The sequence below is a fragment of the Panulirus ornatus genome, chromosome 62, assembly GCF_036320965.1.
Source record: "Panulirus ornatus isolate Po-2019 chromosome 62, ASM3632096v1, whole genome shotgun sequence".
In the NCBI taxonomy this organism is placed as follows: domain Eukaryota; kingdom Metazoa; phylum Arthropoda; class Malacostraca; order Decapoda; family Palinuridae; genus Panulirus; species Panulirus ornatus.
In genome coordinates, this window is record NC_092285.1 from 4,113,959 (window position 1) to 4,141,241 (window position 27,283).

General features: G+C 40.4%; 2 protein-coding genes across 7 annotated transcripts in view; both read right to left on the reverse strand.

The window, feature by feature from the left end:
• Positions 1-339, reverse strand: part of Rab30 (RAS oncogene family member Rab30) — a 97,431-nt gene extending 97,092 nt beyond the window's left edge. For 2 of the 3 annotated variants that reach the window (XM_071656264.1, XM_071656262.1), the window contains exon 1: positions 235-339. The gene's annotated coding sequence lies outside the window, so the exon portion shown is untranslated. Of the gene's footprint in view, positions 1-179 lie in introns of all 3 variants that reach the window. The other variant, XM_071656263.1, reaches the window with a different exon arrangement.
• A 20,495-nt stretch (positions 340-20,834) lies between these two features.
• Positions 20,835-27,283, reverse strand: part of LOC139745766 (ribokinase-like) — a 59,288-nt gene continuing 52,839 nt past the window's right edge. For all 4 annotated transcript variants that reach the window (XM_071656303.1, XM_071656301.1, XM_071656302.1 and 1 more), the window contains exon 8: positions 20,835-26,661. In XM_071656303.1, the coding sequence (XP_071512404.1) occupies positions 26,485-26,661 (177 nt within the window). In that variant the 3' untranslated portion in view covers positions 20,835-26,484. The remainder of the gene's footprint in view (positions 26,662-27,283) is intronic.

The window sequence follows — 27,283 nt, forward strand, 5'->3', positions numbered from 1 at the left end:
AGTCAGGTAATACAGCATTTATATATTTCTTCTGCCATAAAAGCGGCTCATATAAGACCAAAGACCAATTAGAAATTAAAGTGAGATCATGCAATACCCCGAGATCGTTCTAGAGGGGTAGAGTTCCTCAGTACTGCGTCTAGTACAAATCTCTATATCTAGGATTAAGTGAAATATACCTGTAATTCATAGGGTAAAGTGAGAGCAGGGGCAGGAACCAGGGTAGTGACAGACCTCACATGATTGTGGGTGTGGGTGTGGGCGTATGGGCGTCCGGAGATGCTGCCTCCGCCCCGTCCAGACGTCGTCTGCTCCACCGATCGATCCTCAACCCACAAAATCTCTACATTGACTAATGTGACCAAAATAATATGCTTTTTCCAACCCATTTTGCTTTATCTTAAAAATCTATATTAATATGATCAATAAACTATCATATACTAGATCTGGTGGTATTATCCTTAATATTTTTGGTACCAGCAAATGACATTTCCTATGTCTTATTCATACTAACTAAACTGTATTTTTTTCTTCCTTTGTTATCACTATTAAATAATTTTCTTGATTTTATTGTTACCAATGAAACACTTTTTCGTGAGAATTGTTATCCGGTAAATGTCTTTTTATCTGATTATATTGTTACCAAGTGAATAGTGTTACATCGTTTCATAGCAACCAACTGAATTTCATTTCCCTTAGGAAATTGTTGTCTTGTTATTATTATATACTTTATATCATGAATCTTATGCATTAATCAGGAGGATGATAAGTTGTTTTGATACAATCTTGCAATTGCTTCGGTTGTAAATGTTGCCTGGCAAACAGTATTTTATTTCTTTTTTAATTTTCTGTGATCTTTTGTATTTAATAAAAGTTAATCATTTTACTTCTATAAGAATTTTCTTATTCATCACTGTTTCCTTGAACAAAATCCCAATTGAAATTCATTGCAATATAAATTTATGTAAAATTGTATCAGATGGAGCTTAATGTATTACGAAATATAAATAATGTTCTAAAATTTCACCTTATATTCATATCATTAGCGTGATGAAGAGACGGTAATGAGTGTTACTTTAATATCCATTAATGGCTGGCTAATTAGGATGTAGCACTGGATGGAGGGGGGGGGGTGTCATGGGATGTGTTACAGTGTGTTATCAGGAGGATAACATGTGTTACACTTATCAGGGGAAGGGAGGGGGGGGGGGTTGTCTCGGGATGTTACACGGTGTTACAAAGGGGGAGGGTGTGGCATAGGATGTGTTACACTTATCATATGGGAGGAAGTGTCAAGGGATGTGTTACGATGTGTTATCAGGGGGAGAGGGTGTCATGGGATGTGTTATCAGGGGTAAAGGGTGTCAAGGAATGTGTTACGATGTGTTATCAGGGGGAGAGGGTGTCATGGGATGTGTTATCAGGGGTAAAGGGTGTCAAGGAATGTGTTACGATGTGTTATCAGGGGGAAAGGGTGTCATGGGATGTGTTATCAGGGGCAAAGGGTGTCAAGGAATGTGTTACGATGTGTTATCAGGGGAAGGGGTGTCATGGGATGTGTTATCAGGGGCAAAGGGTGTCAAGGAATGTGTTACGATGTGTTATCAGGGGAAGGGGTGTCATGGGATGTGTTATCAGGGGAAGGAGGTGTCAGGGAATGTGTTACGATGTGCTGTCAGGGGAAGGGGTGTCATGGGATGTGTTATTAGGGGAAGGGGGTGTCAGGGAATGTGTTACGATGTGCTGTCAGGGGAAGGGGTGTCATGGGATGTGTTATTAGGGGAAGGGGGTGTCAGGGAATGTGTTAAACTGTGTATCGGGGGAATGGGTGTTATGATGTGTTACACCGTATTATTACGGGTAAGGGGTGTCATGGGATGTGTTAGTGTTGTCAAAGGGAGGGAATATCAGGGGATGTGTTACACTGTGTTATAAGGGAAGTGTCATGGGATGTGTTACACTGTGTTACAAGGGGAAGTGTCACGGGATGTCATACACTGTTACGAGGGGAAGTCATGGAACGTGTTACAGTGTTGCAAGGGGGAAATGTCATGGCACGTGCTACACTGTATTACAGGGGGGGGGGGTGTCATGGGACGTCTTACACTGTGTTATAAGTGGGAAGTGTCACGGGACGTGTTACACTATGTTACTAGGGAGAAGTGTCGTAGGCCGTCTGTCACTGTGTTACTGGGGGGGTCATGGGATGTGTTACACTGTGTTATTAGACGTGACCAGGTGTCATAGGAAGTGTTGCATTATTATCAGGAGCGGGGGTGTGTCATGAGATGTGTTACAGTGTGTTACTGGAGGTGTCATGTGTTACACTGTGGTATTAGGATTGAGAGGGGTGTTAGCAAGTATTGCACAATAGAGAGGGTGTGTGTGTCATGAGATGTGTTATCAGAGGTGAGGAGGTGTCATGAGATGTGTTATCAGAGGTGAGGAGGTGTCATGAGATGTGTTATCAGAGGTGAGGAGGTGTCATGAGATGTGTTACACAGTTATCAAGGAATGTCATGGAATCTATTAGATTGTGTTATCAGGGGAGGAGGTATCATGGGATGTATTCCATTGTGTTATCAGGGGGAGGGTGTCATGTAATGTGTTACACTGTTATCAAGTGGAGTGTCATGGGATGTGTTATGCTGTGTTATTAGGGTGAGGGGATGTCATGGGATGTGTTATACTGTGTTATCAGGGAGAAGGGTATCATGGAATGTTTAAAACTGTTATCAGGGGGAGTAAGGTGACATGGGGTGTGTTACCCTCTGCTATCAAGAATGAGGTGTCATGGGATGTGTCATTAGGGAGAGGGAGTATTATGACATGTGTAACAGGAGGAGGAGGTGTCTCAGAATGTGCTTGTGTATTACCAAGGGGAAGGAGTGTCATGCAATGTGTTACATTCTTATAAGCAAGAGGGGGTTTAGTTGAGACTAATTTGTAACATAACAGTTTTAATGACAATAAAAGTTGATATGCCTATGCAGTTTAATCAGAAACATGTTAGTGTGTATGCATTACTGTACTACACAATCTTCACATAATATTCATACTTAACATATACTAATTCATAAAGTTCATTCTTCCTCCCACACAGGAGCACTTACAGTTCCTGACATTACATTTGTGTCTTCTTCATCAGGTGAATTTGGTGGGAGTGAACGTCATCTTCATGATGCCATCCAGACCCTTCTAACCAACTTGTGTGTATGCAGTGGCAAACATTATTTTCCTTTGATGTCTTGCAGACTAGCACAATGAGGAGCATTTCACATGAGGTAATCTTGTTTACAGTGATAAGTGTTGATGTAGACTGTTTTGAGCAATTTTTTGCTTGCTGGTTAAGTAATGTGACATAGAGGCATAGCATAGTTCATACTTCATACCCATCCTGTTTTGGAGTTCACTGTGAAGACTTCATTGACTAAAGTTTTATGACCTTGACTTTTCATATTTATCAGCTTGTTTTTGGGAAGGTGGACTCTTTTCCAACGGCTGTAGTTGTGAAAAAAGATGTTAATGGTTGTTGTCCAATGTCAGTCATCAAATAATCATCACACTGTGCCACTGGAATTAGGGTTGGCAGATGTTCAAAGATCAATTTGCCATGTGAATTGCTTGGAACAAAACAACATTCCCTCTCACTCACTTAACAATCTGGACTTTTTCTCTCTATGCCATGTTCTTATCCATGATCTGTTCCAAAACCACCTGAGCATTTTCCAGATCAATATGTTCAACTGTAACAGGTTGTAATTGATAACAGTCATTGATCATATGTCAACCATATGGGATAGCTTGTTCTTCAGTTCCCTTTTGTTGTGTACTGACTGGCCCTGATTATCCAGGTGAATTCCATAATGATCATGAGGGAAAATGATACTCGCCATATCATGGCTCATTGGTGCCATTCTTCTGTTCGATTGAATGCACTCCTCCAAGGTGGATTAATTACATGCAGAGTCCAGTCAAGTTGTATGAGCAAAAATAGTCATGCACTTTTGTTGGGTTTCTGGTAGTATGGATTTTCACGAGTCCCCACAGTCACATGACAATCATCACTGGTTTAGCCATGCCCTTGGATGTTTGCATAACCTCCTTGAACTAGGGTACCTCATGCACACCTTGCATATCCTTTAAGTGGCTGAAAGCCATTGAAAAATGTGTATCTTGTTCTATGGATTCCAACATACATTAGTCCTATATATCTGACAGCATTGGTAGTGAAAAAGTTCTTTATTTCAACAGCAATAATCACTGATGGCACCAGCTTTTGTGCTTTGGCTACTTTCATGATCAGGCAGTGATACTTTACATTTCATATGCCAGAGCATTGGTGTTTGTTTATCAGCAACTTTCTATCCAGTTGCAACTCTGCATTTGTCATTTTATGAGTGAAATATGACTTCATATGACCCAAGTATTGATGTTAGCTTCTCCAAAATATTGATGGTTGCTTGTAGGCAAATTTTTGGGCAAAATGATTGTCATTCATATATAAAATCTAAAATGAGAGTTTAGAACATACATATTCTCAGAATTGCATACATACCTCCATAATAACTTCAGTCAGGATACTAACTCATTGCTTGTGTATTGTAAGGTGCTTTGTGGTATCTAATTAATTCACGTATGTAGAATGTATATGATTGATTAAAGGTGCAGAACAGCAAATTAGAATTGGTACAAATAAGTACAAATTTTCAGCAGTGATTAGTCCTAGGTTCTAAAAAGCATGAGGTCCTAAAGCCCTCATCCAACTGAAAAGTCAGGGGTGGGTAGGCACAACCAGCTTTCACATATTTCAAAGAGCGCGTAACTGTAAAAAAAAAAAAAGTATAACAAGTGGAGGTGGGACGTTAGAATTGTCCCAAAAAATGGCTACATAGTATTTGAATGTTCAGTCTAATTGAAGTGTAAACCACTCGTTAACATTATTTACTTTTACATTAAAAGGTGTAGAAGACTTTGGATGGTGATCAAATGCCTCTATCCGTTCAGTGGGAAAAGTGTATTTTAATGTAGGGTTAGCTTTGTGTATATATAAAGTCTTAATGGACAATTTAAGCCAGGTTCTTTGTGACTTACAGAGCTCACCATAGTATGCATATAGACTTTCAGTTTTAGAAGACTTGAATGCTTCTGTGCATATTCTCCTGAGCAAGGCCGTAGACAATGTCAACCATTTTCTGGATGTTATCGGTGGCCAGTGAGTGTATCTGGCAACTTTAGTCTAGTTTCATTTTAAATAGTGAATCATTTAACCTCAGCATGGTTTTCCTAGAGAAGTGAAATACTACCTTCATAAAGTTTTATGACTGTCACTTTACTTGTAAGGTATTTAGTATGAGGGGCCACTGTCAATCTTCTGTCAAAAATTATGCCAAAAGATTTTGCTTTTTCAAATAGAATGAGAATACCTTTCAGTAATATATATTGAACTGCTAATCTTTTGGTTGATCTTGTAAAATCTATAGCTATTGATTTTTGTTCAGAGTAATTAAAACCCGAGTTCTCTGACCACTTGGTAATCTTATCACAGCAGTGTGCAAGCTGCTCACAGCAACTTCAGATGATGATATACAATAGATAGCCAGATCATTAATAAGATGTAATTATTTAACATCTCATGGAATGGTGTTTACAAAGCTGTTTATGCTGTCTTGTGCACAACTTCCTGTGAGAATTCTCTTGGATAGTCACTACTAATCCTCTTCTTAAATTTTTCACTCCATCCTTTCACCTCCAATTTGGTCTCCTGCTTCTCCTTGTTCCATCCATCTCTGCCACATATATCCTCTCTGTCATTCTTTCCTCACTCATTTTTTCCATATGTCCAAATCATTTCAACACACCCTCTTCAGCTCTCACAACCACACTCTCTTTATTACCCTTTCATTACTTACTCGATCAAACCACCTTACACCACATATTGTCATCATACATTTCATTTCCAACACATCCACCCTCTTCCATACAACCCTATCTGTAGCCCATGCCTTGCAGCCATATAATATTGTTGGAACTACTATTCCTTCATCCATTTTTTGCACTCTGAGATAAAGTTCTCTCTTTCAACACATTCTTCATTGCTCCCAGAACCTTTACTCCCTCCCCCATGACTCATTTCCACTTCCATGGTTCCATTTGCTATTAAGTCCACTCCCAGATATCTAAAACACTTCATATTCCTCCATTTTTTCTCCATTCAAACTCACATCCTAACTAATTTGACCCTCAACTCTGCTGAACCAAATAACTTTACTCTTATTCACATTTACTATCAACTTTCTCCTTTCATACATTTTTTTTTTCAAACTCTGTCACCAACTTATGCAGTTTCTCACTCGAATCAGCCAACAGTGCTGTATCATCGGTTAACAACTGACTCACTTCCCAGGCCCTCTCATCCCCAACAGACTGCATCCTTGCCCCTCTCTCCAAAACTCATGCATTTACCTCCCTAACCATCCCATCCATAAACAAATTAAACAGCCTTGGGGACTGCACACACCCCTGCCACAGGCTGACCTTCACTGGGAACCAGTCACTCTCCTCTCCTCCTACTCATACACTCTTGATAAAATCTTTTCACTGCTTCTAGCGGCTTACCCCCCACACTGTATACTCTTAAGACTTTCCACAAAGCATCTCTGACCACCATGTCACATGCCTTCTCCAAATCCATAAATGCCACATACAAATCCAGTTTTCTTGAGTATTTCTCGCACACATTCTTCAAAGCAAACACCTGATCCACGCATCCTCTACCACTTATGAAACCACACTGGTCCTCTCCAATTTGATGCTCTGTACATGCCTTCACCCTCTCAATCAATACCTTCTTATACAATTTCCCAAGAACACAAAAAACTTTTGCTTGTGTGTTTAAACACTCACCTTTATCCCCTTTCCCTTTGTACACTGGCACTATACATGCATTCCAACAATCCTTAGGCACTTCACCATGCTCCACACACACAGTGAATATCCTTACCAACCAATAAACAACACAGTCACCCCCTTTCTTAAGAAATTCAACTGCAATACCATCCCAACCCGCTGTCTTGCCAGATTTCTTTTTTCACAAGGCTTTCACCACCTCTCACTTCACCGAACCAATCTCCCTAATTCTCTTACTTTGCACACCAACCTGACCAAAACACCCCACATTTACCACTCTATCTTTGAACACATATAACAAACCTTTAAGATACTCACTTCATCCCTACCTTTGATCACCTCCCCCCTTGCCCCCTTCACTGACGTTCCCATTTGTTATCTTGTCTTACACACGTTATTTACTTCTTTTCAAAACATTTTTTATTCTCATTTGCCCTCTTTTTCAGCCCTTGCACACTCCTCTTGACCTCCTGCCTCTTTCTTTTATACATCACCTGGTCATTTGCCTTTCTTCCTCGCCAGTGTCATCCAAGTGCCTCTTTTCTCTTTCACTCTCAACTTTACTTCTTCATCCCACCACTCACTACACTTTCTAATCAGCCTACCTCCCACCTTTCTCATGCCACACGCATCTTTTGCACATGCCATTACTGCTTTCCTAAATACATCCCTTTCCTCACCCACTCATCTCACTTCATTTGCTCTCACTTCTTGCCATTCTACTCTCAATCTGTCCTGGTACTTCCTCTCACAAGTCTCCTTTCCAAGCTCACTTACTCTCTTCTCCCAAACATTCTCTCTTTTTTTTTTGAAAACCTCTAAAAATCTTCACCTTTGCCTCCACTAGATAGTGAACAGACATCCCATGAGCTGCCCCTTTCAGCACATTCAACATCCAAAAGTCTCTCTTTTACATGCCTATCAGTTTACACGTAATCTAATAATGCCCTTTGACCATCTCTCCTATAGGTATTCCCAATCACCATTTTTTTTTTTCAGCATACAAATCCACAAGCTCATCACCATTTCCGTTCACAACACTGAATACCCCATGTGCACCAGTCATACCCTCAACTGCCACATTACTCACCTTTGCTTTTAAATTGCCCATCACTGATACCTTGTCTCATGCACTAAAACTGCTGACAAACTCACTCAGCTGCTCCCAAAACACTTGCCTCTCATGATCTTTCTTCTCATGCCCAGGTGCATAAGCACCAATAATTACCCATTTCTGTCCATCCACTTTCAGTTTTACCCACATCAGTCTAGAATTCACTTCCTTAAACTCTATCACACACTTCCACAACTCCTGCTTCAGGAGTAGTGCTACTCCTTCCTTTACTTTTGTCCTCTCACCAACCCCTGACTTTACTCCCAAGACTTTTCCAAACCATTCTTTCCCCTTACCCTTGAGCTTTGTCTCAATCAGAGCCAGAGTATCCAGGTGTCTTTCCTCTAACATACTGCTTATCCCTCCTTTCTTCTCATTTTGGTTACATCCACACATATTTAGACACCCCAGTCTGAACCTTCGAAGAGGATGAGCACTCCCAGCTTCAATCCTTCTGTTTCCTCCTTCAGAAATTTAGATAAAAGTAGGGGAGTGTTTGTAGCCCCCCTTCTCCTACCCCCTTTAATTGCCTTCTACAAAATGCTGGGAATACGTGGGAAGTATTTGTCGCATGTCATATATGGCGACTAAAGGGGTCAGGAGCAGAGGGCTGGAAACCCTCCTCTTCTTGTATTTAAATTTCTGAGAGAATTGAGTGTAAAATGGCAAAAGGTGAGAGCAAACAAAGTGAGGGGAGTGGGTGAGGAATGGGATGTATTTAGGGAAACTGTGATGGAATGTGCAAGAGATGCATGTGGAATGAGAAAGGTGGTATTATTTATTTTTATTATACTTTGTCGCTGTCTCCCGCGTTTGCGAGGTAGCGCAAGGAAACAGACGAAAGAAATGGCCCAACCCCCCCCCATACACATGTATATACATACGTCCACACACGCAAATATACATACCTACACAGCTTTCCATGGTTTACCCCAGACGCTTCACATGCCTTGATTCAATCCACTGACAGCACGTCAACCCCGGTATACCACATCGCTCCAATTCACTCTATTCCTTGCCCTCCTTTCACCCTCCTGCATGTTCAGGCCCCGATCACACAAAATCTTTTTCACTCCATCTTTCCACCTCCAATTTGGTCTCCCTCTTCTCCTTGTTCCCTCCACCTCTGACACATATATCCTCTTGGTCAATCTTTCCTCACTCATCCTCTCCATGTGCCCAAACCACTTCAAAACACCCTCTTCTGCTCTCTCAACCACGCTCTTTCTATTTCCACACATCTCTCTTACCCTTACGTTACTCACTCGATCAAACCACCTCACACCACACATTGTCCTCAAACATCTCATTTCCAGCACATCCATCCTCCTGCGCACAACTCTATCCATAGCCCACGCCTCGCAACCATACAACATTGTTGGAACCACTATTCCTTCAAACATACCCATTTTTGCTTTCCGAGATAATGTTCTCGACTTCCACACATTCTTCAAGGCCCCCAGAATTTTCGCCCCCTCCCCCACCCTATGATCCACTTCCGCTTCCATGGTTCCATCCGCTGCCAGATCCACTCCCAGATATCTAAAACACTTCACTTCCTCCAGTTTTTCTCCATTCAAACTCACCTCCCAATTGACGACCCTCAACCCTACTGTACCTAATAACCTTGCTCTTATTCACATTTACTCTTAACTTTCTTCTTCCACACACTTTACCAAACTCAGTCACCAGTTTCTGCAGTTTCTCACATGAATCAGCCACCAGTGCTGTATCATCAGCGAACAACAACTGACTCACTTCCCAAGCTCTCTCATCCCCAACAGACTTCATACTTGCCCCTCTTTCCAAAACTCTTGCATTTACCTCCCTAACAACCCCATCCATAAACAAATTAAACAACCATGGAGACATCACACACCCCTGCCGCAAACCTACATTCACTGAGAACCAATCACTTTCCTCTCTTCCTACACGTACACATGCCTTACATCCTCGATAAAAACTTTTCACTGCTTCTAACAACTTTCCTCCCACACCATATATTCTTAATACCTTCCACAGAGCATCTCTATCAACTCTATCATATGCCTTCTCCAGATCCATAAATGCTACATACAAATCCATTTGCTTTTCTAAGTATTTCTCACATACATTCTTCAAAGCAAACACCTGATCCACACATCCTCTACCACTTCTGAAACCACACTGCTCTTCCCCAATCTGAGAAAGGTGGTAGGTTTGTAGATTAGAAAAGGTAGTGAGTGGTACGATAAAGTAAAGTTGTTAGTGAAAGAGGAGTGGTTTTTGGACAGTACTTACAAGGAAGGAGTGCAAATGACTGGGAGGAAAGTGCAGGGGTTGAAAAAGAGGGGAAATGAGAGTTGGGGTGAGAGAGTATCATTAAATTTTAGGGAGAATAAAAAGATGTTTTGGTTGGAGGTACATAATGTGCATAAGACGAGAACAAATGGGAGCTTTGGCGAAGGGAGGGAGTGAAAACAGGTAGTGATGGAGTGAGTATTTTGAATGATTGTTGAATGTGTTTGATAATAGAGTGGCAGATATAAGGTGTTTTGATTAGGGTGGTGTGCAAAGCGAAAGAGTCAGGGAGTGTGGTTTGGTGAAGACAGAAGAGGTGGTGAAAGCCTTGCAGAAGATGAAATCCAGCAAGACAGTAAGATTGGATGGTATTACAGTTGAATTTACCAAGAGAAGGGCTGACTTTTTGACTGGTTGGTATGGATATTCAGTCAATTTATGGATCATGGTGAAGTGCCTGAAGATTGGCGGAATGCATGTATAGTGCCATCATATAAAGGCAAAGGGGTTAAAGGTGAGTGTTCAAACTACAGAGGCATAAATTTGTATAGCATACCTGGAGAAGGTGAATGCATGTACAGAGCATCAGATTGGGGAAGAGCAGTGTGGTTTCAAAACAGGTAGAAAATGTGTGGATTAGGTGTTTTCTTCAAAGAATGTGAGAAATACTTAGAAAAACAAATGGATTTGTATGTTGTATTTATGGATCTGAAGAAGACATATGATGTGGTTGATAGAGATGGTTTGTGGAAGGTCTTAAGAATATATGGTGTGGGAGGTAAGCTGCTAGAAGCAATGAGAAATTTTTATCAAGGGTGTAAGGCATGTGTATGAGTAGGAAGAGAGGAGAGTGATTGGTTCCCAGTGAAGTTTCATCTGCAGCAAGGGTGTATAATCTCACCATGGTTGTTTGATATGTTTACAAATTGGGTGGTTAGGGAGGTAAATGCAAGAGGTTTGGAGAAAGGAACGAGTGTGCATTCTGTTGTGGATGAGAGGGCCTAGGGAGTGAGTCAGTTGTTCGCTGATAATACAGCACTGGTGGCTTATTAAAGTGAGAAACAGCAGAAGTTGGTACTGAGTTAGGAAGAGTGTGTGAAAGGAAAAAGTATAGAGTAAATGTGAATAAGAGCAAGGTTATTAAATTAAGTTCAGCGGGGTTGAGAGACAAGTTAGTTGGGGTGTCAGTTTGAACAGAGAAAAATTGGAGGAAGTGAAGTGTTTCACATATCTGGGAGTGGACTTGGCAGCCAAATGGAACCAGAAGCGAGTCATAGAGAGAAAGAGAGGGGGGAGGGATGAAGAATGTGTGGAAAGAGAGAATGTTATCTTGTAGAGCAAAAATGGGTATGTTTGAAGAAATAGTAGTTCCAATAATATTATATGGTTGCGAGGGATGGGCTACAGATAGGGTTATGCAGAGGGTGGATGTGTTGGAAATGAAATGTTTAAGGACAGTATGTGGTTTGAGGTGGTTTGATTAAGTAAGTAGTGAAAGGATAAGAAAGATGTGTGTAATAAAAATGGAGAGTTTAAGAGAGCAGAATAGTGTGTTTAAGTGGTTTGGACATATAGAGAGAATGAGTGAGGGATGGTTGACAAAGAGGGTATCCGTATCAGAGATGGGAGGAATGGAGAACTGGAAGACCAAATTAGAGGTGGAAGGATGAAGTGAATAAGATTTTGAACAAACGGGACCTCAGCATGCAGAAAAGTGAAAGGCATGCATGGAATAGAGTCACAGACAGTGGTTTGGTGAGAAGTGGTGAAAATCTTACTGAAGATGAAATGTGACAAGACAGCTGGATTGGATGATATTTTAGTAGAATTTCTTATTTTCTGAGAAAGGCGGTAACTGTGTTGTTGACTGGTTCGTCAGGATTTTCAGTGTATGTATGGATCATGGTGAGGTGCCTAAGGATTGGTAGAATGCATGTATGGTGCCATTCTATAAAGGTAAGGGGGAAAAGCTGTGTTCACACTACAGTATAAGCTTACTGAGTGATCTTGGTGAGTTGAATGGGAAAGCAGTGATTGAGAGGGTGAAGGCATGTACAGAGCATCATATTGAAAGGAAACAGTGTAGTTTTAGAAGTGGTAGAATATACATGGATTAGGTGTTTTCTTTAAAAAAAAAAGTATTTGAGAAATACTTAGAGAAACAGAGGGATTTGTATGTGACATTTGTGGATCTGGAGAAAACATATTGTAGCGTTGATAGAGATGCCTTATGGAAGATCATAAGAATATATGAAGTGGGAGGGAAGCTAGTAGAAAGTTAAAAAAAAATTTATGGGTTTAAGGTATGTGCGCAAGTAGGAAGAAAGGAGAATAAGGGGTTCCAAGTGAAGGTCAGTCTGTATTAGGAGTCTTTGATGTCACTATGGCTGTTTAATTTGCTTATGGATGGGGTGGTGAGGGAGTATCCTTGAGAGTCTTGGAGAAAGGGGCACGTTTGTAGTCTTTATGTAGTCTAGGAATTGAGTCAGTTGTTGTTTGGTGATGATACAGCATTGGTGGCAGATTCGAAGGAAAAACTACAGAAGTTAGTGTCTGAGTTTGGAAGGGTGTGTGAAAAGAGGAATTTTGGTGTAAGTGTGAATAAAAGCAGGTTATTAAGTTTAGCCAGGTTGAGGTTTAGTAATGGTGTGAGTTTGAGGGGAGAAGACTGATGGACAGTGTAGTGTTGTAACTACCTGGGAGTGGACATGGCAATGACTGTGATGATGTAAGCAGAAGTGAGTCATAAGGTAGGTGAGGGGGGCAAAGATTCTGGGAGCATTGAAGAATGTGTGGAAAGAGAGAACATTATTTAGGAGGGAAAAATTGGATGTGTTGGAAATGAAATGTTTGTAGACAGCAAGTGGTGTGAGGTGGTTGATCTAGTCAGTAACAAAAGGGTAGGAGAGATGTGTGGTAGTAAAAAGTGTGGTTGAGAGAGCTGTGCACACCATTCCCCATCCTGCATGTTCAGCCTCAAAACCTTTCTTCCCTTTAACCCTTGAGCTTTGTTCACTCAGAACTAGAACGTGCCGGTTTCTTTCCTTAGACAGATTACCTGGCTCTCCTCTCGTCTCACCTTGGTTACATCCACACACATTACTACACGTAAGCAGTAAAAAGGAACAAATTTCCTGATTTCAATTGTAGAGCCTTTAAGTTTAATAAGTCCAAGGAATTCATACTTACTCTTTACAGTTCATTGGTTTATTCACATCTTAAATATTGTGTTCAGTTTTGGTCACCTTTCCTAAAAAAATAAAGACAGACAGATTGGATTAGAGTACAGCATAAAGCTACCAAGATGGTTCCAGGACAGAGAAACAAATCGAACGAGATGAGATTAAACAACTTACATCTATTTAGCTTTGAAATGAGAAGGTTAAGAGGTGATCTAATGCAAGTATTCAAAATGATCAAAGTCTTTGATAATCTTGATCTATTAAGTTACCTAAGACTTGATTCATTCGAGTTTACTCATAGCAAATACAAACTCGTGGGTAAACAATTTACCTCAAATGAGGCGAAATACTTTTTCTTCAAAAATATGGAAACATTTGCCAAGTAGACTGGTTGAAAGCAGTACTATTGAAGTATTTAAGAACAGGCTTGATAAATACTTTGCTTTAAGTTCTGATCTTTCATTATTTGTGCCTCCATAGTCAAAATGAAAAATTTTAGGTTATTCTCTTTGAATTATCTATATGCCTTTAAGTTTTACAGCACTATTCTGTGAGTTTCTTGTATCTTCCACTACACAAACAGCCTCAGATGAGGACCCAGTGCAGCAGTCTGTTGCTGTTTGAATCTCAGTGTATTCCTTTGTATGATAACACACAGAGGATGAGCACTCCTCATTTAACTCGTTCTTCAGTTTCAAAAGTTAGAAATTGAAGTACAAGAAGGGAGGTTTTCCAGCCGCCCATTCCTGCCCCTCTTAGTTGCCTTCCATGAACCATAGGGAAAATATGGTTAGAATTCACTCCTATTCCCTGGATGTACTGATGCAAAAAGATTTTAATTATTTTTTTTTTATATTTTTTCTTTTGCTTTGTCGCTGTCTCCCACATCTGTGAGGTAGCACATGGAAACAGACGAAAGAAATGGCCCAACCCACCCCCATACACATGTATATACATACATGTCCACACAAGCAAATATACATACCTATACATCTCAATAAACACATATATATACACACACAGACATATACATATATACACATGTACATAATTCATACTGTCTGCCTTTATTTATTTATGTGTTGTTAAAAAATCAATCATGAACAAAAGTTTATTTTTGCTCTTGCAAATTACCATGCATAGCTTAGACAACAACATTGGTATTGTTTTCTGTGCTAGTTTTAATGAGTCAAAAATTCACTTGTGCTTTTAAGAGACAAAGGAAACAAAGTATTTATTAGCTTCTATTAAATCTTTGTATAGCTTTTGCAAAGGTAACCATAGACATATCTAAGAATTTTACCTTACACATATTAATGATTCTTATTCTTCTTTCCCTAAGTATTTATTTATTATCTTATTTTGCTTTTTTCGCTGTCTTCCGCGTTTGCGAGGTAGCGCAAGGAAACAGACGAAAGAAATGGCCCTACCCACCCCCCTACAATGTATATACATACACGTCCACACACGCAAATATACATACCCATACATCTCAATGTACACATATATATACACACACAGACACATACATATATACCCATGCACACAATTCACACTGTCTGCCTTTATTCATTCCCATCGCCACCTCGCCACACATGGAATAACATCCCCCTCCCCCCTCATGTGTGTGAGGTAGCGCTAGGAAAAGACAACAAAGGCCCCATTTGTTCACACTCAGTCTCTAGCCGTCATGCAATAATGCAACACTTTCCTGGTTTACCCCAGACGCTTCACATGCCTGATTCAATCCACTGACAGCACGTCAACCCCGGTATACCACATCGCTCCAATTCACTCTATTCCTTGCCCTCCTTTCACCCTCCTGCATGTTCAGGCCCCGATCACACAAAATCTTTTTCACTCCATCTTTCCACCTCCAATTTGGTCTCCCTCTTCTCCTTGTTCCCTCCACCTCCGACACATATATCCTCTTGGTCAATCTTTCCTCACTCATCCTCTCCATGTGCCCAAACCACTTCAAAACACCCTCTTCTGCTCTCTCAACCACGCTCTTTTATTTCCACACATCTCTCTTACCCTTACGTTACTCACTCGATCAAACCACCTCACACCACACATTGTCCTCAAACATCTCATTTCCAGCACATCCATCCTCCTGCGCACAACTCTATCCATAGCCCACGCCTCGCAACCATACAACATTGTTGGAACCACTATTCCTTCAAACATACCCATTTTTGCTTTCCGAGATAATGTTCTCGACTTCCACACATTCTTCAAGGCCCCCAGAATTTTCGCCCCCTCCCCCACCCTATGATCCACTTCCGCTTCCATGGTTCCATCCGCTGCCAGATCCACTCCCAGATATCTAAAACACTTCACTTCCTCCAGTTTTTCTCCATTCAAACTCACCTCCCAATTGACGACCCTCAACCCTACTGTACCTAATAACCTTGCTCTTATTCACATTTACTCTTAACTTTCTTCTTCCACACACTTTACCAAACTCAGTCACCAGTTTCTGCAGTTTCTCACATGAATCAGCCACCAGTGCTGTATCATCAGCGAACAACAACTGACTCACTTCCCAAGCTCTCTCATCCCCAACAGACTTCATACTTGCCCCTCTTTCCAAAACTCTTGCATTTACCTCCCTAACAACCCCATCCATAAACAAATTAAACAACCATGGAGACATCACACACCCCTGCCGCAAACCTACATTCACTGAGAACCAATCACTTTCCTCTCTTCCTACACGTACACATGCCTTACATCCTCGATAAAAACTTTTCACTGCTTCTAACAACTTTCCTCCCACACCATATATTCTTAATACCTTCCACAGAGCATCTCTATCAACTCTATCATATGCCTTCTCCAGATCCATAAATGCTACATACAAATCCATTTGCTTTTCTAAGTATTTCTCACATACATTCTTCAAAGCAAACACCTGATCCACACATCCTCTACCACTTCTGAAACCACACTGCTCTTCCCCAATCTGAGAAAGGTGGTAGGTTTGTAGATTAGAAAAGGTAGTGAGTGGTACGATAAAGTAAAGTTGTTAGTGAAAGAGGAGTGGTTTTTGGACAGTACTTACAAGGAAGGAGTGCAAATGACTGGGAGGAAAGTGCAGGGGTTGAAAAAGAGGGGAAATGAGAGTTGGGGTGAGAGAGTATCATTAAATTTTAGGGAGAATAAAAAGATGTTTTGGTTGGAGGTACATAATGTGCATAAGACGAGAACAAATGGGAGCTTTGGCGAAGGGAGGGAGTGAAAACAGGTAGTGATGGAGTGAGTATTTTGAATGATTGTTGAATGTGTTTGATAATAGAGTGGCAGATATAAGGTGTTTTGATTAGGGTGGTGTGCAAAGCGAAAGAGTCAGGGAGTGTGGTTTGGTGAAGACAGAAGAGGTGGTGAAAGCCTTGCAGAAGATGAAATCCAGCAAGACAGTAAGATTGGATGGTATTACAGTTGAATTTACCAAGAGAAGGGCTGACTTTTTGACTGGTTGGTATGGATATTCAGTCAATTTATGGATCATGGTGAAGTGCCTGAAGATTGGCGGAATGCATGTATAGTGCCATCATATAAAGGCAAAGGGGTTAAAGGTGAGTGTTCAAACTACAGAGGCATAAATTTGTATAGCATACCTGGAGAAGGTGAATGCATGTACAGAGCATCAGATTGGGGAAGAGCAGTGTGGTTTCAAAACAGGTAGAAAATGTGTGGATTAGGTGTTTTCTTCAAAGAATGTGAGAAATACTTAGAAAAACAAATGGATTTGTATGTTGTATTTATGGATCTGAAGAAGACATATGATGTGGTTGATAGAGATGGTTTGTGGAAGGTCTTAAGAATATATGGTGTGGGAGGTAAGCTGCTAGAAGCAATGAGAAATTTTTATCAAGGGTGTAAGGCATGTGTATGAGTAGGAAGAGAGGAGAGTGATTGGTTCCCAGTGAAGTTTCATCTGCAGCAAGGGTGTATAATCTCACCATGGTTGTTTGATATGTTTACAAATTGGGTGGTTAGGGAGGTAAATGCAAGAGTTTTGGAGAAAGGAACGAGTGTGCATTCTGTTGTGGATGAGAGGGCCTAGGGAGTGAGTCAGTTGTTCGCTGATAATACAGCACTGGTGGCTTATTAAAGTGAGAAACAGCAGAAGTTGGTACTGAGTTAGGAAGAGTGTGTGAAAGGAAAAAGTATAGAGTAAATGTGAATAAGAGCAAGGTTATTAAATTAAGTTCAGCGGGGTTGAGAGACAAGTTAGTTGGGGTGTCAGTTTGAACAGAGAAAAATTGGAGGAAGTGAAGTGTTTCACATATCTGGGAGTGGACTTGGCAGCCAAATGGAACCAGAAGCGAGTCATAGAGAGAAAGAGAGGGGGGGAGGGGGATGAAGAATGTGTGGAAAGAGAGAATGTTATCTTGTAGAGCAAAAATGGGTATGTTTGAAGAAATAGTAGTTCCAATAATATTATATGGTTGCGAGGGATGGGCTACAGATAGGGTTATGCAGAGGGTGGATGTGTTGGAAATGAAATGTTTAAGGACAGTATGTGGTTTGAGGTGGTTTGATTAAGTAAGTAGTGAAAGGATAAGAAAGATGTGTGTAATAAAAATGGAGAGTTTAAGAGAGCAGAATAGTGTGTTTAAGTGGTTTGGACATATAGAGAGAATGAGTGAGGGATGGTTGACAAAGAGGGTATCCGTGTCAGAGATGGGAGGAATGGAGAACTGGAAGACCAAATTAGAGGTGGAAGGATGAAGTGAATAAGATTTTGAACAAACGGGACCTCAGCATGCAGAAAAGTGAAAGGCATGCATGGAATAGAGTCACAGACAGTGGTTTGGTGAGAAGTGGTGAAAATCTTACTGAAGATGAAATGTGACAAGACAGCTGGATTGGATGATATTTTAGTAGAATTTCTTATTTTCTGAGAAAGGTGGTAACTGTGTTGTTGACTGGTTCATCAGGATTTTCAGTGTATGTATGGATCATGGTGAGGTGCCTAAGGATTGGTAGAATGCATGTATGGTGCCATTCTATAAAGGTAAGGGGGGAAAAGCTGTGTTCACACTACAGTATAAGCTTACTGAGTGATCTTGGTGAGTTGAATGGGAAAGCAGTGATTGAGAGGGTGAAGGCATGTACAGAGCATCATATTGAAAGGAAACAGTGTAGTTTTAGAAGTGGTAGAATATACATGGATTAGGTGTTTTCTTTAAAAAAAAAGTATTTGAGAAATACTTAGAGAAACAGAGGGCTTTGTATGTGACATTTGTGGATCTGGAGAAAACATATTGTAGCGTTGATAGAGATGCCTTATGGAAGATCATAAGAATATATGAAGTGGGAGGGAAGCTAGTAGAAAGTTAAAAAAAAATTTATGGGTTTAAGGTATGTGCGCAAGTAGGAAGAAAGGAGAATAAGGGGTTCCAAGTGAAGGTCAGTCTGTATTAGGAGTCTTTGATGTCACTATGGCTGTTAAATTTGCTTATGGATGGGGTGGTGAGGGAGTATCCTTGAGAGTCTTGGAGAAAGGGGCACGTTTGTAGTCTTTATGTAGTCTAGGAATTGAGTCAGTTGTTGTTTGGTGATGATACAGCATTGGTGGCAGATTCGAAGGAAAAACTACAGAAGTTAGTGTCTGAGTTTGGAAGGGTGTGTGAAAAGAGGAATTTTGGTGTAAGTGTGAATAAAAGCAAGGTTATTAAGTTTAGCCAGGTTGAGGTTTAGTAATGGTGTGAGTTTGAGGGGAGAAGACTGATGGACAGTGTAGTGTTGTAACTACCTGGGAGTGGACATGGCAATGACTGTGATGATGTAAGCAGAAGTGAGTCATAAGGTAGGTGAGGGGGCAAAGATTCTGGGAGCATTGAAGAATGTGTGGAAAGAGAGAACATTATTTAGGAGGGAAAAATTGGATGTGTTGGAAATGAAATGTTTGTAGACAGCAAGTGGTGTGAGGTGGTTGATCTAGTCAGTAACAAAAGGGTAGGAGAGATGTGTGGTAGTAAAAAGTGTGGTTGAGAGAGCTGTGCACACCATTCCCCATCCTGCATGTTCAGCCTCAAAACCTTTCTTCCCTTTAACCCTTGAGCTTTGTTCACTCAGAACTAGAACGTGCCGGTTTCTTTCCTTAGACAGATTACCTGGCTCTCCTCTCGTCTCACCTTGGTTACATCCACACACATTACTACACGTAAGCAGTAAAAAGGAACAAATTTCCTGATTTCACTTGTAGAGCCTTTAAGTTTAATAAGTCCAAGGAATTCATACTTACTCTTTACAGTTCATTGGTTTATTCACATCTTAAATATTGTGTTCAGTTTTGGTCACCTTTCCTAAAAAAATAAAGACAGACAGATTGGATTAGAGTACAGCATAAAGCTACCAAGATGGTTCCAGGACAGAGAAACAAATCGAACGAGATGAGATTAAACAACTTACATCTATTTAGCTTTGAAATGAGAAGGTTAAGAGGTGATCTAATGCAAGTATTCAAAATGATCAAAGTCTTTGATAATCTTGATCTATTAAGTTACCTAAGACTTGATTCATTCGAGTTTACTCATAGCAAATACAAACTCGTGGGTAAACAATTTACCTCAAATGAGGCGAAATACTTTTTCTTCAAAAATATGGAAACATTTGCCAAGTAGACTGGTTGAAAGCAGTACTATTGAAGTATTTAAGAACAGGCTTGATAAATACTTTGCTTTAAGTTCTGATCTTTCATTGTTTGTGCCTCCATAGTCAAAATGAAAAATTTTAGGTTATTCTCTTTGAATTATCTATATGCCTTTAAGTTTTACAGCACTATTCTGTGAGTTTCTTGTATCTTCCACTACACAAACAGCCTCAGATGAGGACCCAGTGCAGCAGTCTGTTGCTGTTTGAATCTCAGTGTATTCCTTTGTATGATAACACACAGAGGATGAGCACTCCTCATTTAACTCGTTCTTCAGTTCAAAAGTTAGAAATTGAAGTACAAGAAGGGAGGTTTTCCAGCCGCCCATTCCTGCCCCTCTTAGTTGCCTTCCATGAAACATAGGGAAAATATGGTTAGAATTCACTCCTATTCCCTGGATGTACTGATGCAAAAAGATTTTAATTATTTTTTTTTCATTATTTTTTCTTTTGCTTTGTCGCTGTCTCCCACATCTGTGAGGTAGCACATGGAAACAGACGAAAGAAATGGCCCAACCCACCCCCATACACATGTATATACATACATGTCCACACAAGCAAATATACATACCTATACATCTCAATAAACACATATATATACACACACAGACATATACATATATACACATGTACATAATTCATACTGTCTGCCTTTATTTATTTAAGTGTTGTTAAAAAATCAATCATGAACAAAAGTTTATTTTTGCTCTTGCAAATTACCATGCATAGCTTAGACAACAACACTGGTATTGTTTTCTGTGCTAGTTTTAATGAGTCAAAAATTCACTTGTGCTTTTAAGAGACAAAGGAAACAAAGTATTTATTAGCTTCTATTAAATCTTTGTATAGCTTTTGCAAAGGTAACCATAGACATATCTAAGAATTTTACCTTACACATATTAATGATTCTTATTCTTCTTTCCCTAAGTATTTATTTATTATCTTATTTTGCTTTGTCGCTGTCTTCCGCGTTTGCGAGGTAGCGCAAGGAAACAGACGAAAGAAATGGCCCTACCCACCCCCCTACATATGTATATACATACACGTCCACACACGCAAATATACATACCCATACATCTCAATGTACACATATATATACACACACAGACACATACATATATACCCATGCACACAATTCACACTGTCTGCCTTTATTCATTCCCATCGCCACCTCGCCACACATGGAATAACATCCCCCTCCCCCCTCATGTGTGTGAGGTAGCGCTAGGAAAAGACAACAAAGGCCCCATTTGTTCACACTCAGTCTCTAGCCGTCATGCAATAATGCCCGAAACCACAGCTCCCTTTCCACATCCAGGTCCCACAGAACTTTCCTTGGTTTACCCCAGACGCTTCACATGCCCTGATTCAATCCATTGACAGCACGTCGACCCCGGTATACCACATTGGTCCAATTCACTCTATTCCTTGCCCGCCTTTCACCCTCCTGCATGTTCAGGCCCCGATCACTCAAAATCTTTTTCACTCCATCTTTCCACCTCCAATTTGGTCTCCCACTTCTCCTCGTTCCCTCCACCTCCGACACATATATCCTCTTGGTCAATCTTTCCTCACTCATTCTCTCCGTGTGCCCAAACCATTTCAAAACACCCTCTTCTGCTCTCTCAACCATGCTCTTTTTATTTCCACACATCTCTCTTACCCTTACATTACTTACTTGATCAAACCACCTCACACCACACATTGTCCTCAAACATCTCATTTCCAGCATATCCACCCTCCTGCACACAACTCTATCCATAGCCCATGCCTCGCAACCATACAAAATTGTTGGAACCACTATTCCTTCAAAGATACCCATTTTTGTTTCCGAGATAATGTTCTCGACTTCCACACACTCTTCAACGCTCCCAGAATTTTCGCCCCCTCCCCCACCCTATGATTTACTTCCACTTCCATGGTTCCATCTGCTGCCAGATCCACTCCCAGATATCTAAAACACTTTACTTCCTCCAGTTTTTCTCCATTCAAACTTACCTCCCAATTGACTTGACCCTCAACCCTACTGTACCTAATAACCTTGCTCTTATTCACATTTACTCTTAACTTTCTTCTTTCACACACTTTACCAAACTCAGTCACCAGCTTCTGCAGTTTCTCACATGAATCAGCCACCAGCGCTGTATCATCAGCGAACAACAACTGACTCACTTCCCAAGCTCTCTCATCCCAACAGACTTCATACTTGCCCCTCTTTCCAAAACTCTTGCATTCACCTCCCTAACAACCCCATCCATAAACAAATTACACAACCATGGAGACATCACACACCCCTGCCGCAAACCCACATTCACTGAGAACCAATCGCTTTCCTCTCTTCCTACACGTACACATGCCTTACATCCTCGATAAAAACTTTTCACTGCTTCTAACAACTTGCCTCCCACACCATATATTCTTAATACCTTCCACAGAGCATCTCTATCAACTCTATCATATGCCTTCTCCAGATCCATAAATGCTACATACAAATCCATTTGCTTTTCTAAGTATTTCTTTCCCTAAGTATATGTACAAATTTAAGTCCTTTGTTTCACTATATGTACATTCTTAAAAAAAATGAACATATTCAAAGATGGCTTTCAATTTTATCTTTATCTTGGTGGGATATATGATCATTTCCTGACAGAAGTGTGGGTAAAAATTCGAAGAGGCTGTTGGAAAAGAAGTAGTATGGGTTAGAAGAGGGTGGTGAAAGTGAATGAGCTTGGAGAAGAGGCTTGTGTGAAAAGACACGAGGAGAGGTTGAGTGTAGAACAGCAGAGGTTAGATTAACTGAAGCCAGGGGAGTTGGTAAGAAATGGGAGGTTTTTAGGTAAGCAGTGCTAGCACACATGTAAGAAGTGTATGAGATGGGAAGGTAAGAAGTGAGAAAGGGTATTGAGTGGTGGGATGATGAAATTCAGTTGAGTGTAGAATAGCAGAGTTTATATTAACTGAAGCCAGGGGAGTGGGTGAGGAATGGGAGGTTTTTAGGTAAGCAGTGCTAGCACATATGTGGGTAAGAAGTGTATGAAGTGGGAAGGTAAGAAGTGAGAACGGGTATTGAGTAGTGGGATGATGAAATTCAGTTGTTAGTGAAAGAGGAAAGGTAAGAAGTGTGAGCTACTAGATGTACATGAGAGGGTGTCAAGAGGCCAAGAGGAAGGTGGAGGGGCTGAACAAGAGGGCAAATGAGAGTTGGGATGAGCAAGTATCAGCAAACTTTAGAAAGAATGAGAATTTTTCTTCAGGAGGTTAATAGAGTGAGAAAAACAAGAATAAATGATGAAGGGGGGCAAATGGGGTAGGGAAGTGGTAACAGGCAGAGATGAAGGGAAGAGAAGATGGAGTGAGTACTATGAAGGATAGTTAAATGTGTTTGATGATAGGATGGCAGATGTGAGATTTTTGGGTCAAGAATGAAGGCAACACTAGAGAGTTTTGGGAAGTAGTGTGGTGAAAAGAGAAGAGTTGATGAAACCCTTGTGTAATATAATGTGACTGGAGTGGATGACAGTGCTGTTGAATTTCTTAAGAGAGGGGGTGACCATGTTGTTGACAGGTTAGCTAGGATTTTCTGAGTGTGTATGGATCATGGCTACGTACCTGAGTTTTGGCAAGACATCTGTACAGTGCCACTGTATACAGGCAGAGAGGACAAAGATGAGCTTTCCAATTGCAAAATTATAAGTTTGGGAGTGTACCTTGTAAGTTGCATGATAGAATAATGATTGAGAGGCTGGTGACATGCACAGAGCAGCAGACTCGGGAGGGACAGCATGGCTTTAGGGGTGGTAGAGGGTGTGTGGATCAGGTGTTTGCTTTCAAAACTGTGTACAAGAAATACATAGAGAAGTAGAAGGCCTTGTATGTGGCATTTATGGAATTGGTGAAAAATTATAGGGTTGATAGGAGTGCTTTCTGGAAGGTGTTGGAAATATATGGTTTGGGAGGGAGGCTATTGGAAGCAGAGGGAAGTTTTTATCAAAAGAGTATGGGAAACAGGAAGAGCTTAGTGGTTCCACATGATGATGGTTCTGCAACAGGAGTATGTGATGGAAACACAACTGTAATCTGTCAATGGATGGTGTGGTGAGGGAGGTAAATGTAAGAGACTTGGAGAGAAGGGCAGTAATGCAATCTGTTGGGGTTCAGGGTGCCTGGGAGATGAGTCAATTGTTGTTTGCTGATGACATGGTGCTGGTGGCAGATGTTGGTGACTAAGTTTGGGAGAGTGTGTGAAAGAAAAGAGTTGAGAGTAAATCTGGATAAAAGCAGGGTTGTTAGGTTTAGCACTGTAGAGAAAGACAGGTTAGTTGACGTGTAAGTTTGAATGGAGAAAACCTAAAGGAAAAGTAGTGTTTTAGATACCTGGGAGTGGACATGGCAGCAAATAGAACTTGAAAGCAGAAGTGAGCTGTAGAGTGGGGAAGAAAGTGAAGGTCCTGGTAGCACTGAGGAATGTTTGGAAAGAAGTTCAGTACCTGGGTGGGTGAAGGTGAGCATGGCTGAAGGTTGATTTGTCTCAACAGCAGTGTCAGGATGCGATCGTGGGCTACGGATGTGAATATATGGAAGACAGTGAATGTGCTGGAAATGAAATGTTTGAGGATAATATGTGGTCTGAGGGGGTTAAGTAACAGGTAATGGGGTAACAGAGAGGCTTGGCAATAAGAAGAGTATCGTAAAGAGAGTTGGAAAGTGTGTCCTAAAAAGGTGTGGATTTATGAAGAGAATAAATGAGAACAGGTTAACAAAAGGATATCTGTTAGAGAAGGAGGGGATGAGAAGAAAGGGGAGACTGCACTGGAGATAGAAGAATGGAGTGAATAAAGTTCAGAGTGGTTAGAGCCAGAATATGGAGGAGGATTTAAGGATGACCAGGAAAGAGTGAAGTGGAGGGATGTGGTATACAAGGGACAATGTGCTGTGCAAGAGGGTGTAAGGTATGCACAGGATAGAGTGCATGAGAGAGATATGGTATACAGGGGGTAACATGATGTCAATGGACTGAATGAGGGCATATGAAGTGGCTAGGAGAAAACACAAAAAGATCTGTGGGGCCTGGTTGTGGATAGGGAGCTGTGTTTCAGTGCATTACACATGACAGCTAGAAAATGGATATGAGTAAATGAGGCCACTTTTTCATTTATACCTTACACTGCCTCACTAATGCAGAAAATGACAAACAATCATGAAAAAATCTTCAAGCATTATAACACATAACACACACTTACACACAATATTTTGACATTATAATGTCCATAAATTTCCTAATAATTGTGAAAGCAAAGTAAAACAAGATGAAAGGATCACCACATAGGTGGAAGCAGCTAACTGCAAGCCTTTATATACATGAGGTTTAAGTCAGTCACAGTGTAAAGACAGCACTTTACAGGATCGTGGCTTCTTGGTTGAGGAAGGGTCAGTGATATACTCAGGCCCAGTGAGACAGTAGGTCAGAGGGGATCAAATCCTATGGGTCTGAGGTTCCTAAGCCTAACCTTTCTTTCTTCCTTTCTTTCTTTTTTTTTCCACCATAAAATGGATACCCTTTTCTGAACTTCATCATAATACATGCATTTTGCTTTGTATGTGTTCACATACTCTTTTTTTTGGAGAGAAAGAGAGAGAGAGAACAGGTTCCTAAGTTCCCTTTCAAAGGGAGGTAGGGTGAAGATGTTTGCCCCAGTGCCTGTGTTGGGTCTTGACACCCTTAGATAAACAAACTGTATTTTGGTAGCCATGCACTCATCTTGTAATTTGTGGAGAAGGAAAATTGTTTAGTACAAGTATCATCATATATTGTTGCCAAATGATCAAGGAGGATCAGAGGGTAAGAACCTTTACAAGATATCCCAATGTACATCTGTGGTAAAGTTTCCTCCTGGAAGCTTTGGATTATTCCTTTTTGCTGTGAAGAATCAATTACTTTTCAGTATGGGTATGCTGTGTACAATGAGATGAAAGTTACTTTTAATGTTTCACTTTAATATACAATGAGTATATTTCAAACACAAACCTGAATCATCATGTCTTCTCTTAGTACCTAATAATTAGGCATATTGTATCAGTTTAGCTAAACAGGCTGAGGTCTTTTATTCGTGATATATTAATTATCATCGCAATTTTCCTCACTTTATCCTTTATTTTACAGTGAAGTTGTAGCTCTACTGTTAAAGATTACTTATTGCACCCACAACATATTAGTACTCTCATTCATTTTTGATAGTGAAGGTTTATGAATGCAGAAGTGTCCCTTGACATGGATGTTGTAGCACAGGCACGTTCTGCAGAGTACTGTCTTTAAATGAGCTGTTATCACAATAATCAGATGAACAAATAGCTAGGCAAATTTTCCTTAGTTGGGTAGCTGCTCTGTGTTCCTGGGGCCTGTACAGAAATAGAGGCCACTTTGCAGGACCTTTGCATCATTTCCTCCATAGTGAGTTGCGGGTGGTATGCTAAGTAATATGCCATGGCTCCCACAAAGGCATCACCAGCACCCTGAAAGAAAACCTGATGTGAGGCAATATAAATTTTTCATATTTGCAGAATAATTACTCCCAAATTGTCCAAAAGTCCTTAGCTTGGAGTTTTCTGGAGTTCACTTTCTGAAATTTTGAAGGAAACAGCCAGATTTGCATAATAATAAATGGAGAAACTTCTTGTAACCATAGATTCCATGGAACTCCATCACCAATTCAAAACAGAAGGCAATCTAGAGAAGGTTCCTAAAGATAAGACAGACAGTATTTAGGCACAAAGGCACTGAAAATATTTCTTAATAACCATGTGTGACAGTCCCTTACTTGCTAGATGTTGAAAATTTCTTGTTTAGAATGAACTACATGGAAAAATAACTGCTTTTGAGAATGATTTAGACATATGCAAAGAATTTTTATTGATCTTGCTTTTTAGTAGTGGAGATCAGGTAAATGCTTTTTGCAAAATCCCATATAAGAAAGATAAGGAAATACAAAAAATTTTGAAAGTGGTAACAGACACAGATAGAGAAAAAGGAGACAATGATGTACAATAACAGACACTCAGAAAGAAAAACAACAGTGCAGAGCCTAAAATATGCAAGTGCTACTTGCTGGTAAAATGGCTGGTAAAACGAAAGTTT